Source organism: Mobula hypostoma, chromosome 7, assembly GCF_963921235.1.
Source record: "Mobula hypostoma chromosome 7, sMobHyp1.1, whole genome shotgun sequence".
Lineage (NCBI taxonomy): Eukaryota > Metazoa > Chordata > Chondrichthyes > Myliobatiformes > Myliobatidae > Mobula > Mobula hypostoma.
Window position 1 is genome coordinate 129,120,359 of NC_086103.1, and position 14,423 is coordinate 129,134,781.

The 14,423-nt window shown below is 38.7% G+C and overlaps 1 protein-coding gene across 4 annotated transcripts in view; it reads right to left on the bottom strand.

Moving 5' to 3' along the window:
* The window catches only part of rev1 (REV1 DNA directed polymerase), a 119,927-nt gene that overhangs the window by 29,759 nt on the left and 75,745 nt on the right, over positions 1-14,423 (bottom strand). For all 4 annotated transcript variants that reach the window (XR_010018701.1, XM_063053985.1, XM_063053983.1 and 1 more), the window contains exons 14-15: positions 11,880-12,052; positions 2,520-2,622 (exon numbers count right to left, since the gene is read on the bottom strand). Coding sequence is in view for 3 of the 4 variants with exons in the window: in XM_063053985.1 (XP_062910055.1) it covers positions 2,520-2,622; positions 11,880-12,052 (276 nt within the window). In the remaining variant the exon portion in view is untranslated. The remainder of the gene's footprint in view (positions 1-2,519; positions 2,623-11,879; positions 12,053-14,423) is intronic.

Genomic DNA, 14,423 nt, shown 5'->3' on the forward strand with positions numbered 1-14,423 from the left:
AGTATCGTAGTAAATTTTATGTAATGCTCTGTACTGCTGCTGCTGCAAAAAAGTCAAGATGTGTGAGTGATAATAAATCTGATTTTAATATGGCTCTCTATTGTGGACTGAGAGGCAGGGAGAGGGAATTGTAGCTGGGAAAAGGAGAAGGGAGAGGGGAGGGAGTGAAAAGCACCAAAGAGGTGTTCTGTAATGATCAATAAACCAATTGTCTGGAATCAAATGACGTACCTTGGTGTCTTAGGACTGGGTGTGACTGCATCTCACCACCACACATCTCTGGCACTCCTTCTCTGCCACCTGTCCCACACCCCTCCCATGGCGCTCCACCCTTACCATTCCCAACATCTTTTATTCCCACCAGATGTACAGACTTGCTCTCTACTGCACATTGACAAATACAACACAGTGCAAAAGACTGAGGTACCTTAGCTATAAATATGTACACAACTTTTGCACAGTGGTATATGTATTTTAATAATTTTTCAGTAATTAATATCAATGATTTCCCTTAGTAATATCAAAATTCAAGCTGTCGGCTAAGTTATTTTTTTCCTTCCTGGCTTGCTGCTCCTTTTTTCATGATGCAGTTTATTGTCAATAATCTTTAAAACGCAAGTACAACTGTTACTTTCAATTTAATTAAGTTATAAATAAGTTATTTTTCTTCAAAAGATTACAACTTTCCAAATGAAATTAGAAAAGTCACTCCTTAACATTAAACATTAAACTTGAACCACCAAAACAGAAAGAGATGGCTTAGAGAAAGGGTGCCACATTTAAATTAGATAGAATTGTTGTACCACCTATTATTAAAGAACTCTCATCAAAAATTTGATTGAAGTTCACTGATCTGAAACATAAGAGTAACAGATGCTAGGGTCTGAAGCAAAATATAAATAGCTGCATGAACTCAGCTGGTCAGGCAGACTCAACCAATCGACGTTACAGGTCGAGATTTTATATCAGGACTGACAGTGTAAAAGGCGTCAGAATATTAACCATTTTGTTCTTTTTTCCAACAGCTGACTGACAGTATTTCCCAGCATTTGCTGTGTTAACACATTATACATTTTGATACCATTACTTCCAAGTTGGTTCAATTTAATCTCTAAATTTTTAAATCCCAAAACTAATACTTCAGCCTGCTACTTTCACTCACTTTAAGATTCACCCTTTGAGCTGCCTGTTTGTATTAGACCATAAAATATAAGAGCAGAAGTAGGCCATTCGGCCCATTGAGTCTCCGCCAAGTCTAACCTCACAGCTTCTACCCCTAATTTAACTTTTGCTGCTGTAACAAGGCATGTAATTAAATGGATTTCTTAGAGTTATGCTTTTTGAGCAAAAATAAATGATAAACAGACAAAAAAATTTAAAGGTACATTAAAACACTGAACAATTATTATATTACATTAACACATCAACTCTACTATTTACAAAGCAAAGTTAAATACTAACAGGACTGTGACATTGCTTGGTTCCCTTAATACTCTGAGTTGGAAATATCTTATAATTCTTTCACCTTCAATATAATACTCTACCTAACTGCAACAAGAGAATGCCTTAACATTTCAGGAAAGTACCTTATGTAATTTTCAGTTTTTTTGCCAGAAAGGACAATTTCACACTTTTCCACATTATACTGCACTTGCCAATTTTTTGCCCACTCACATAACCTATGCATATTCTGTGTCCTCTTCACGACTTATTTTCCAATCTATCTTTGCGTCACATGTATTTCATGATTTTGAACACCTCAAATAAATTTCCTCTTAGCCTTCTCTGCACTGAGAATAATCATTGCATCTCCAATTTCACCATATAACTAAAGTGTCTAATCATGGAACTTATTTCAGAAAATCTATTTTGCCTTCTCTCAAAGACTTTGAAATTGCTTCCAATGTGATACCAAGAACTAAAAATGGTACATGAAATAGACACATTTCCTTTTAAAATATGCTATTTTAACACAATTTCATCTTGCTTGAAGCCTGGGAACCTGGTAACTGACTGCCAATTGTTGGTCGTTCCATCACTTTTCTGCATTCAGAGTTCAAAGTAAATTTATTATCAAAGAACATACATGTCACCATATACTACTCTGAAATCCATTTTCTTGTGGACATTCACAGTAGATACAAAGAATCACAACTGAATCAATGGAAAACTACACAAGAGAGTAGACAAAAGACCAGTGCAAAAGACGACAAATTGAGCAAATAGAAAAACAAAATAATAAATACATAAATAAATAAATAGCATTGAGAACGTTAGCTGTGGAGTCCTTGAAAGTGAGTCCATGGGTTGTGGAATCAGCCAGTGAGTGAAGTTATCCACTCTGGTTCAGGAGCCTGATGGTTAAGGGGTAATAACTTCCTAAACCTGGTGGTGTGGGACCTACATCACACAGATTCAACTGAAGAATATCAAAATAGTTTAAAGTTTTTAATTTTTCATGGTGGCATTCAAGTTCGTAACTTGCAGCGATCAATTTTAATCATTAATTTTTAACTTACCCCTCTCATATCTGTCACATTCAGCTTCATCATATGGAACATGTTCAGTACTTCTCTGCTAATTATTTTTGCACTGCAAGTTGCATGATCTAAAGTCACACTTCTGCAGAATCAAAATTTGGAGACAGTTAAGCTGACAACAATGAAAGTAGGAAAGAAATGTTAAAAAACTGCAAAGTGCTTTATGCAAAAATGAAGTTGCTTGAATTTGATCTGATTGCATAAACCACTAAAGCAGATTCTAAACAAATGCACAGAATTAGATGAGGGTATCTGATGGAATATAATTGATTATTTTTCCTTATTCTCTTTCACATTTCAGTTATTAGTTCACAAACAAGAAAGATCCTCAATAATGCAAACACAAGGAGCCTTTAAGCTGGGATGTTATGTCGTGTTCATGGAGCATCAAACAATTTTTAAGTTCAACGTGTTTTGAAAGTGAAGAAACATAGAAGAAACTAACATCAAAAATACAGCAAATACTTTAAAATCTTTTTCAACATTTTTTGAGCTGACTGTAATGCTATAGACAGATGATAGAAATAAAAATTGATTTCTTTAGCTGGCACTGGTAAATACAGAAAATGAAAAACCAGAGGGTTCAACAAAATAAAGACATGAACAAGACAAAACAGAGTGCTAATGAGTGATGTCGGCCAATAGAAGTTTGTTAGCGTAAATTTTGGTTATTTGTCCCATATCATAATGCCACTGGATGAATAACCAAAGTCTCTGCTATAAATATTAAACTGGTCCCTTTAGCTTTTATGTAAAAGAAAACCTGCTGTTTCATGTAGAGCCTGGAAGTTGACCCTTTCTTTAGCAATTGTCAGGATGCAGCCCAGGACAACATTCCTAAAGCAACCACCAAGAATAGCCAATAAATGCAAGCTTACTGACATCAGTAGCATATAAAATATTATAGGTAGTACAAAAATAAGAGAAATGCTGTTCAGCTCCTGTTACCATATTTATTATATTTCAATTATCTTCTTTTATCATATACAAAATAAAATGCATTTAAAAAGTTAAATTTAAGCAATTTAATGTTACACAAATATAAGCAAATTTTGAGATTAAAGGGATATGTAATAGTGTATTCAAAATCCATATCTTACTGAAAAACATGATAAAACACTTCAAGGAATAGCACAACCCGTAACATTTCAGTATCCAGTAGCAAACAAAGTACTGCTGGAGAGATAAATTTTAATACAAATCACCATGTTAAGTTTCTGAACTTTTTGCTAGAGCATTGGAGGATGAGGAATTACCTCATATAGAATATTGAGAGGCACAGAGAGGATATATGACATCTTTTTCCTAGGGTAGAAATGTCAAGTACTAGAGAAAATACAGTTGCAAAGAAAAGTTTGTGAACTCCTCGCAATTACGTGGTTTTCTGCATTACTCATAAAATGTGGTCTGATCTTTATCTAAGGTGAATAACAGATAATAATAGACAAACACAATCTGCCTAAATTATTAACAATTACCAACAATTGTACTTCTTCTTGTCTACATTGAGTACATTTACACAATCACAGTCTAGGTTCAAAAAATATGAATTTCTGGGGCAATGCCTCCTACAAAAGCTTTTTGGAGTCAGGTGTTCCCATCAACGAGATGAGATTGGAGGTGTGGGTTGTACAGGCACCCTACCCTATACAAAAAAAGACACACAAAGTCAGATTACTGACAAGAGTCTACTCATCTCTCTCTCGAGATCTCTTTATGTGCACCATGCCTCAATCAAAACAACTTTCAGAGGACCTTAGAAGAAAAATTGTGGAGATGCATGAAAAAGCAAAAGGCTACAAAAGCATTTCTAAAGACCTTAGTGATCTTCAGTCCACAGTAAAAGAAATCGTCTGCAAATTGAGGAAGCTCAGTACTGTTGCTACTCTTCCTAGGAATGGGCATCCTGCAAAGATCATACCAACAGCGCAATGTTGAAGGAGGTGAAAGAGGACCCAAAGGTAACAGCAAAAACCTGCAGAGATCTCTAGAACTTGCTAAAGTCTCTGTTCATGTGTCCACTGTTCATGTTAGGTAAAGCAGAAGGTAAAGGAAGGAAGACAGAGGTTACGATGGATAGATAATATTACTCAGACGATGCATATGACCTTGGGGGATCTTAGAGAGGCAATTTCCAACAAGAAGGCTTGGTGTGCAGGAGTCTATGAGGTCACGAAGAGTCAGACTTGACTTAACAGCTCAACAACAACCACCTAAGACCTTTGCACAGTACGGTAATAATTTTATGTTTTACACTGTACTGCCGCCACAAAATAAATAAATTTCATGTAATATGTGAGTGATAATAAACTTGACTCTGATATGGGTCTCTATTGTGGACTGAGAGTGGGAAGGGGGCAGGGAGAGGAAACACAATTGGGAAAAGGGGAAGGGAGAGGAGAGGGAGTGGGAAGCACCAGAGAGACGATCAATAAATCAATTGCTTGAAATCAAGTGACCTTGTTTGTTGTCTCAGGATTGGGCATGTCAACATCCACACCACCCACCCACCCTGGCACGCCTCCTCTGCCATCTGCCCCACACCACTCACGTAGTGCTCCACCCTCACCATTCCCAACTTCCTTTGCTCCCGCCAAATTTACAAACTCGATCTCCTCTCGACATTGACAAATATAATATTGTGCACAAGTCTTAGGCACCCTAGCTATACATGTGCCTTAGACTTTTGCATGGCTTTATATAGTCCTCTGAATTATTTTCTACATCTATAATATTAGAATGGAGAACACTACAGCAAAGGAACAATTCCTATGGTCCAGGATTCCCTTGCCAACCATGATGCCAATTTAAACTAACCCCATTTGCCTGTACATGGTCTGTACCCTCTATTCCCTGCCTGGTTATGTGCTTATCTTTCAGAGAAGTACAGTTCCTGTGGAGATATTGGATTCCATAGCAGGAAAGAGACTTCAAAAGAAGCAATCGGGGCAGTCAGGACATTCTACATGTCATAATTCCCAAGAGGAGTCTGAATTGTGCATAACTAAGCACTTGGCAAGGGTCACTAAAAAAGTTAGGCTTAAGCAGTGAAAGCTTTGGTAAGAAGAGACAGAGGCTATAGGTAGATATCTTTTTGGTTTATTTTTTCTTTCTTTCTTTCCTATTGCACAGTTTGAGCTATGGGAATGCCAGGCAGGATAATGGAATGCTCCTCTTGTGGGAGGTGGTAAGGCAGGGAGACCTCCAGTATCCATAATGACTACACCTGCAAGGATACATTTAGCTGTAGCTTCTTTCAGACTGTGTTAAGGAATTGGAGCTGGATGAACTCCGCATCATTCAGGAGGCGGAGGAGTTGATCAACAGGGAGGTAGTTACATCCAAGGTGCAGCACACAGGTAACTGAGTAACTGAGGGAGGGAAAAGCCAGCCAATGCAGAGTACCCTTGTGGCCATTCTCCTCACAACAGGTATATGGCTTTGGATACTGTTGAGGGAAAGACCTAGCAGAGGAAAGCCACAGCGGTCAGGTCTCTGGCACTGAATCTGGCTTTGTACTCAGAAGGGAAGGGAGAGAAGAGGTGAACAGTAGTGATAGGAGATTCAGTGGTTAAGACGACAGATGGGAAGCTCGGAGAAGAACGAGTTTCCCAAATGGTAAGTTGCCTCCTGAGTGCCAGGGTCATATACTTCCTGGATCAAGCCCACAGCATTCCTAAGAGGAAGGATGAGCAGTCAGAACAGTCATGAGTCCACATCTGTACCAATGACATGGGTAAGAAGGGTGACAAGATATTGCAAAATGTGTTCAGGGAGTTAGGTGCTAAGTTAAAGTTCAGGGTTGCGATCTCAGGATTGCTACCCATGCCACACGCTAGTGAGGCCATAAATAGGAAGATAATACAGTTTAATACATGGCTAAGGGGATAGTGCAGGAAGGAGAGCCCTCCTACTCAGATTCTTCTTGCACGCCCCAAGCATCACTCCCACAGCACACCACCTGTGGGATAACTGTAGTGGTGAAGGGACAGTAGCTCACTTCTTTGTGGACTGTGGATTTGAAAAGGGGTGTGCAGAAAGATAAGAGGGCCTGTGTCACAGTTCATCCCGAGCAGCTGCGTGGAACGGGTCTCTCTGATCTATAGGCCATTCCCAGGGACACACACAAAGCTTTGTCCTTTCCAGGGACAAACATCAAGTGCTACTGGCAGATGATCAACTTGGTAAAAGACATTTTTTGTTCTATGCAAAACTTGTTGGTCTGCCAGCACATCGAGATGCTCATAAAGGAATGCTGCTGACTGCCAGTATCTGCTGAGGGACGCACTGAAGCTTCAAGGGCTCGGTGGGGAAGCACCACAGTGTTCAGTTCTTCTCCTTCTGGAGAATGAGGGGCCGGGCTGAGGAAGGAAGCCCCTCAATTATTATTGTAGCAGTATACCACCCAGAGTGCTACACAAGTGGGAGCAGTACATGAAAGCAACAGAACAGTATGGAAAGCGTTGACTATGAATGTAAAGAATAAAAAGGCATTGAACAGTTTATTCTTGTAAATAACATTTTATTTATGAATAAAGTTTATTTTGGTAATAACAATAAGATACCAGATCACCTATTAGGAAGTGAATCAGGGAAGGCAACAGAAGTTTGTAGAGGGGTACACTTTGCATCTAACGATCATAATACCTTCAGTTTCAAAATAATTATGGAAAAGGGCAGGCCTGATCTGGCAAGCATGGATTGGGACAGGCTGTTTTCTGGCAAAGGTGTACTTGGTAAGTGGGAGGCATTAAAAAATGAAATTGAGAGTATACAGTTTGTATGTTCCTGTAGAATAAAAAAGGACAACAGGTTTAGAATCAAAATTAGAATCAATCAGAATCAGATTTAATATCACTGGCAAATGTTGTGAAATTGGCTGTTACGTGGTAGCAGTACATTGCAATACATAATAATAATTTAAACACTATAAATTACAATTAGTATATATTAAAATTAAATTAAATAAGTAGTGCAAAAAGAGAGGGAAAAATAGTGAGGCAGTGTTCATGGATTCATTGTCCATTGAGAAATATGATGGTGGAAGGGAAGAAGCTGTTCCTGAACCATCCGAGTGTGTCTCCTCAAGGTCCTGTACCTCCTCTTTGATGGTAGCAATGAGAAGAGGAAATGTTCTTGGTGATGGGGGTCCTTAATGATGGATATTGTATTTTTGAGGCATTGGCTTGTAAATGTGCCCTTGATGCTGGGGAGGCTAGTTCCCATGATGGAACTAGCTGTGTTGACAACTTTCTACAGCATTGGTTCCTCCATACCAGATGGTGATGCAACCATTTGGAATGCTCTCTGTGGTATACATCTGTAGAAATGTGCGAGCGTCTTTGGTGACATACCAAGTCTCCTCAAACTCCGAATGAAATATAGCTGCCATCGTGCCTTCTTTGTATTTGCATCAATATGTTGGCCCAGGACAGATCTTCAGAGATGTTGATACCCAGGAACTTGCAACTGCTCATCCCTTGATAAGCACTGTGTGTTTCCTCAACCTCCCCTTCCTGAAGTCCATAATAACTTCTTTCATTTGATTGACGTTGTGCAAGGTTGTTGTTACAATACCACTCAACCAGCTGATCTACCTCACTCCTGTCTGCCTCCTCGTCACCATCTGACATTCTGCCAACAATACTGAGGCCCTGGTTAAGAAAAAGAATGAAGTGCACAGCAGGTATAGGCATGAAGGAGATACTTGAGGAGTACAAGAAATGCAAGAGGACATTTAAGAAGGAAATCAGGTGAGTTATAAGAGGGCATAAGGTTATGCTAGCAGACAAGGCCCAAGGGCTTCTACAGATATATTAAGAGCAAAAGCATAGCAAGGGACAAAATTGGTTCTCTGGAAGATCAGAATGGCCACCTTATGCATGCAGCCAAAAGAGATGGGGGAAATCTTACATGGATGTTTTTCTTTTTGCAACTGTATTTACTCAGGAGACAGACACAATGTACAGGTGTGAGGAAATGCAGCAGTGAGGTAATTGACTGTATATAGATTACAGAGGAGGTGGTGTTTTGCTGCCTTGAAGAAAATTAAGGTGGGTAAGTCCCCAGGGCCTGACCAGATATTCCCTCAGACTCACTGGGAGGGTGGGGCAGAAATTGCAGGGGCCCTAGAACAGATATTTAAAATGTCTTTAGCCACTGGTGAGATGCTGGAGGATTGGAGGATAGCTAATGTTATTCCTTTGTATAAGAAAGGCTCTAAGAATAAGCCAGGAAATTATAGGCTGGTGAGCTTGACATCAGTAGTCAGCAAGTTATTGGAAGGTATTCTAAGGGACTGGATATATAAGCATTTGGATAGTCAGGGATTGATAAGGGACAGTCAACATGGCATTGTGCATCGTAGGCTGTGTCTAACCAATCTTAAAGAGTTTTTCAAAAAAGGTATGAGGATAGTTGATGAAGGCAAGGCAGTGGATGTTGTCTATATACTCGACTTTAGCAGAGCCCTGACAGGTAGATAGGGTCGCAGATAAAGCTTTAGACACATTGGCCTTCATGAATCAAAATACTGAGGAGCTGGGACATTGGAAGTGGTATTGGATGTTGGTGGTGTCTAATTATGAGTATTGTGTGCACTTTTGGTCACCTAGCTACAGAAAAGATGTAGATAAGATCAAAAGAGTGCGGAGATAACTTAAAAGGATGTAACAAGAACTTGAGGACAAGAGTCTTAGGAAAAGGTTGAACTGGTCAGGAACATTCCTCAGAACATAACCTCCCTCTGCAGCTAATACGTTCGTATCCAGGCAACATCATGGTGAGAATCTTTGGCAGCCCCTCCAAACCCTCCTCATCATTCCTGTAATGCAACAGCCAGAACTGCACACAATACTCCAAATGTGACCTCTTAATGAAACATACTGCTGTTTTATATGCTAACCTACTAGCGAGCATTTTCACCTAAGTTATTTACATATATCACACCCGCGATCCCATCATTGATTCTTGTAGAATGCCACAGCTCACAGACCTCCGGTTACAGTAACATCCCTCTATCACCACCATTTGAGTTCTATGTTCAAGCTGATTTTGACTCTTAATCTACCAAGTCTTTATGTGTTTTAATCTTCCGAATCAGCTTACCATGAGGGATGTTGTTGAAAACTCACTAAGGTTCATGTATACAATATATTCTAATTAATAATGCAATTGAAAACCTACCCATCTCTGGATTTCCAATATTTCTAGCTTTTCAAAATTTAGGATGTACTCCATTCTATTTAAAGTGGAAGATGTCACATACACCTACCTTAAAAAAACTACTTCCCAGCTTTTTACCCCATTCATGATCTATTAATATTTATTGGCAATTAAATGCTTCAATTTATACTCATTGGTGCCTTATCATTCCATTATTAGCAAGCTTGCGCATGTGGCTTTCAATACCATCACCCAAGTTGTTTAAAAAAAACAGGGCTAGTAGTTCAGGTGGGTGGGAGAATAGAGCATGTAAACAGGTCCTTTGGACCATCAAGTCCACACTGACCAAAAACACATATTTATGCTAACCTGATATTAATCCTGTTCATTATTTTCTCCAGTGTCATCAACTTACTCTAGATTTTACCACTCAGCTACACATTTTACAGTTTACAGCAATTTACAGTGGTTAATTAACCCTGATAACTACACATAGGATAAAGATGATGCAGCTGAAGGAAATCCATCTGGTCAAAGAGACAACATGCAATCCCCACACAGATAGCACGAAGCTCAGGATTTAACCCAGGACTGCCATTTGAAGCACCTACTGTCCTTTTACCATAATTCCTGACTAGGTCAATAATTTGTTTTCAGGTCCATGAGTTTCAACCTCTGGTTGACAATGCCAACTTCCTTTTGGAAATCCAGATAACTAATTGCTCTATTTCCTACTTGGTTACAATTAAACACTGTATTTAAAGTGCAGTTTATCCAAAGTAGTGGATAGACCAGTCGTATATAGATCCTGTGATGAGCCTTGCTTTATCACTCTAAATTAGCTAAAATATTGAGCAACTCAATTAAGTACCCTACTCAGTCCATTGAGATCTGATCACTGGATCTTAGAGGAGATTTAACCAGGATATTGCACAGCTACTATATATTATGGCATACAACCAGCCTTTTTAGTTCTCTACATAGCAATGACCAAATTTGATTATCTTTTAAACATACTGTATCTAAAAATATAATTTCAGTAAACAGAAATAGCAAAACTATCTTCAAAGTTCTTAAGTCCATCCAATTTATCAAACTATTAAAAGATAGGATATAAAGACATAATAGGAACAAAATCCCTCCAAATACTGGCTGAATAAAGAATATTCTTGTAAATTTTTGTTAAAAATCAAACCACTAGCCTCAAGAGACATAATCTATTTCAACTGGGAATATCCAGAAGAATGCACACATTTGGAAAATTTGCATATTTTATTAAACCACTCTTTTTTTCTCCAAACCACAAAATCCACCTATGAGCCATTGTTTGCGAAATTTTGTAGGAAACACACTAACTGCTCCTTCATATTTTACTTACCCTGTTTGACATGGGTAATAAGTCTTCAGATTACTATCACAACACACAATGAAACAAACCAGTAACATAAGGAATTATAGGATCGAAAAAGTATTAACCAAATTTTATTTAAATATTCACAAGTTGCAAACAGGCTATTGCTCTAACATGTTTTACTGAAATTTTGCCTGTAGGAGTCATGCATCTGTCTGCATTGCATACTGTGTTGTGTGTTTATGAAGTTTATTATAAGTAGTGCCATCAGTGGGGCGTGGTAAAAGTGAGGGAAATAAGTTACTTATTCTTTGTACACTTAAGTTTTATCATTTCAAGATTGTATGCTTGCTAATTGCTAATGAAGGATCAAATACATATTGACTTTTGGAGCAATAATTACAGAGTGCAAGTATACCAAATCCGTACGGTCGCCAGCAGTGGCAATTGTTAAGGTTTGGTTTGGCCACTACACTGCCCTTAGTTACAATTTAACATTCTGTGTCCACTATTACGATGTGTATTATGGCTTTAATTGTTAATCACCAAAGAAGGGGAGAGTTTGAAATGATGACTAATACAATGAAACAATACAAATAAGACTTATGCAGCTAGTGACAAATGCAGAAATATAATAACCAGTAAGTTAAAAAGATCATGTTGGAGATATTTTCATTATTTTAAATAAACCACTATATTTTTAAATTTGTGCAGTGAAGGAGAAAAATAATTATCTTGTTTAGCTAACCTCTCTCTCAGATTATTTCTTGCGGGAATTAATCGCATTTTCACGTTTACGAACACCCATTAACAATTCAACCTACCTAGTAACATTGTCACAGAGTCCGTGCCCACCAAATTTAGCTGGTTCTATAGGTGCACCAGGTTTTCTCACCATCACTTTAAGAGTTAGTCGCTTTCCTTGCATTCCAGACATTTCCAGTCGCCGTTGTATTTCCCGCACAAGACTGAGAAGAAATAGCTCTGCCTCTTTTGTCTGAGAGGGAAAGACAAGAAAACCATCACTTCAAAATCTAAACAATAAAATTGTACACAGTAAGACCATAAGGCAGAGGAATAATTAAGATGAAACAATATATACAACACTCTCAAACTTGTTCATGATTTTCTACCTAAATTGCTAAATATCTCAACAAAGGTTGGCAATCATAGCAACAGGTATAAGTACCTGTTCTTATTTTTTGTAAATTACAGGCTTAAGTAAAATCAGATTCTTTGCATCAAAATGTGTTTACTTTAAGGGAGAACCTAGAAGCAGAGTTGCAGGCAGACAAAATAAAAAGGGGTTATAATAAGAATTTGTGTAGGATTTCCCCTCTCCGTTTCTGACTTTCCTGTTATGTTAACCTTCTGGCCTTAAGTGCACAACTTTCATTATTGCCTCCAGCTGTCAACAAGTTAATAAGTCCCCCTGGGAAGAGAAAGAGACCATCATTTCAGGTCAATTGCCTTCAATTTTAATGCAGTGCATCTCCAAAAATGGCATGTAGCCTGCAGAGTGTTCCTAACACTTTCTATTCTTATAGAATAAGGAATATAATTTGTGTTTTTGATGAGGGCTACTTTAGTGCTGTGCAAAGTATGGCAGTGGATTTGAAAAATTCAAACAGGGAGTTGCTGGAGAGGAGATTCACAAAAATGAAATATTCAAGGATCTTTGCTATCTATGCAATGAAGATAGCCTCATTGTGCTGTTAGAGAGGGAGCCTGGATTTTGATCCAAACACAATGAAAGGCTGACGTATGTCTAAATCAAGATGGTGTGTGACTTGCAGAAGATACTGCATGATGTGATGTTCGCACTGCACTTCCTTCGAGGGGTAGAAATCATGAATTTGGTCTATGTTATCAAAGAAGCCTATTAAATAAATTCAAAACATGAATGCAAGTTACTTTGCCTCTTGGCCGACAAATCTTCACTGCAAAAACAAAGACTAAAAAAATCTTCCATTAGCATTCAAATCAGAGTTGGCCTGTTCAACCAAGCTGATTTATCTGAGTTTATGTTGTTTGCTCAATACCCAAGTTACTCTGCTCAAAGACTAATGTGATTTTCAATTCAGATTCTTGCCACACTTAGGTTGGAGGAACAACACTTTATGTTCCGTCTGGGTAGCCTCCAACCTGATGGCATGAACATTGATTTCTCTAACTTCCGTTAATGCCCCTCCTCCCCTTCTTACCCCATCCCTAATTTTTTTTTCTCTTTTTCCCTCTCACCATAACTTCTTGCCTGTTTTCCATCTTCCTCTGGTGCTCGCCTCCCTCTTTCTTTCTTCCAAGGCCTTCCGTCCTATGTTACTCCCCCTTTTCCAGCCTTGTATCCCTTTTGCCAATCAACTTCCCAGCTCTTGGCTTCATCCCTCCCCCTCCTGTCTTCTCCTATCATTTCGGATCTCCCCCTCCCCCTTTCAAATCTGTTACTATCTCTTTTTTCCGTTAGTCCTGACGAAGGGTCTCGACCCAAAACGTCGACTGTACTTCTTCCTATGGATGCTGCCTGGCCTGCCGCGTTCCACCAGCATTTTGTGTGCTGCATCTTTCAACAGCTTTCCTTTCAGACACCACTGTCTTTTATAAGTTGTCAGTATTTGAGGAAATCAGCTTCATACCCTTTACACATCTCCTTAGCCCAACAATACCAGAAATATTCCTCTAAAACCCTCCAGTGCTGTCCCAAAAGATCAGCTCTAATGTGAACAAGCACTTCTATTAATCAAATAAATGCTGTTCACATGTGTCTCAAAAGTAACAAGAGGTACTGCAGTTGTTGAAAATCTTGAGCAACATACAAAATGCTGGTGGAACTCAACAAGTCAGATGGCATCTATGGAGGGATAGATAGAGTTGATGCTTTGGCTGAGACCATTCATTGGGACTGGAAATGAAGGGGACTGAAACCAGAAAACACAAGTGTAGCTTTTCATTGACATGGTATCGAGTATATATCCTATATACACTCAGTGACCACTTTATTCGGTACACCTGCTCATTACTGCAAATATTTAATCAGCCAATCATATGGCAGCAACTCAATGCATAACATCTTGTAAACATGGCCAAAAGGTTCCGTAGTTGCTCAGACCAAACATCAAAATGGGGAAAAATGTAATTAAAGTGACTTTAACCATGGAATGATTATTGGTGCCAGATGGTGTAGCTTGAGTGTCTCAGAAATTGCTAATCTCCTGGGGTTTTCACATACAACAGTCTCTGGAGTTTTACAGAAATAGGTGTGAAAAACCAGAAGAAAAAATCCAGTGAGTGACAGTTCTATGGACAAAAATGCCCTGTCAATGAGACAGGTCAGAGGAAAATTGCCAGGTTCGTTCAAGATGACAGGAAGG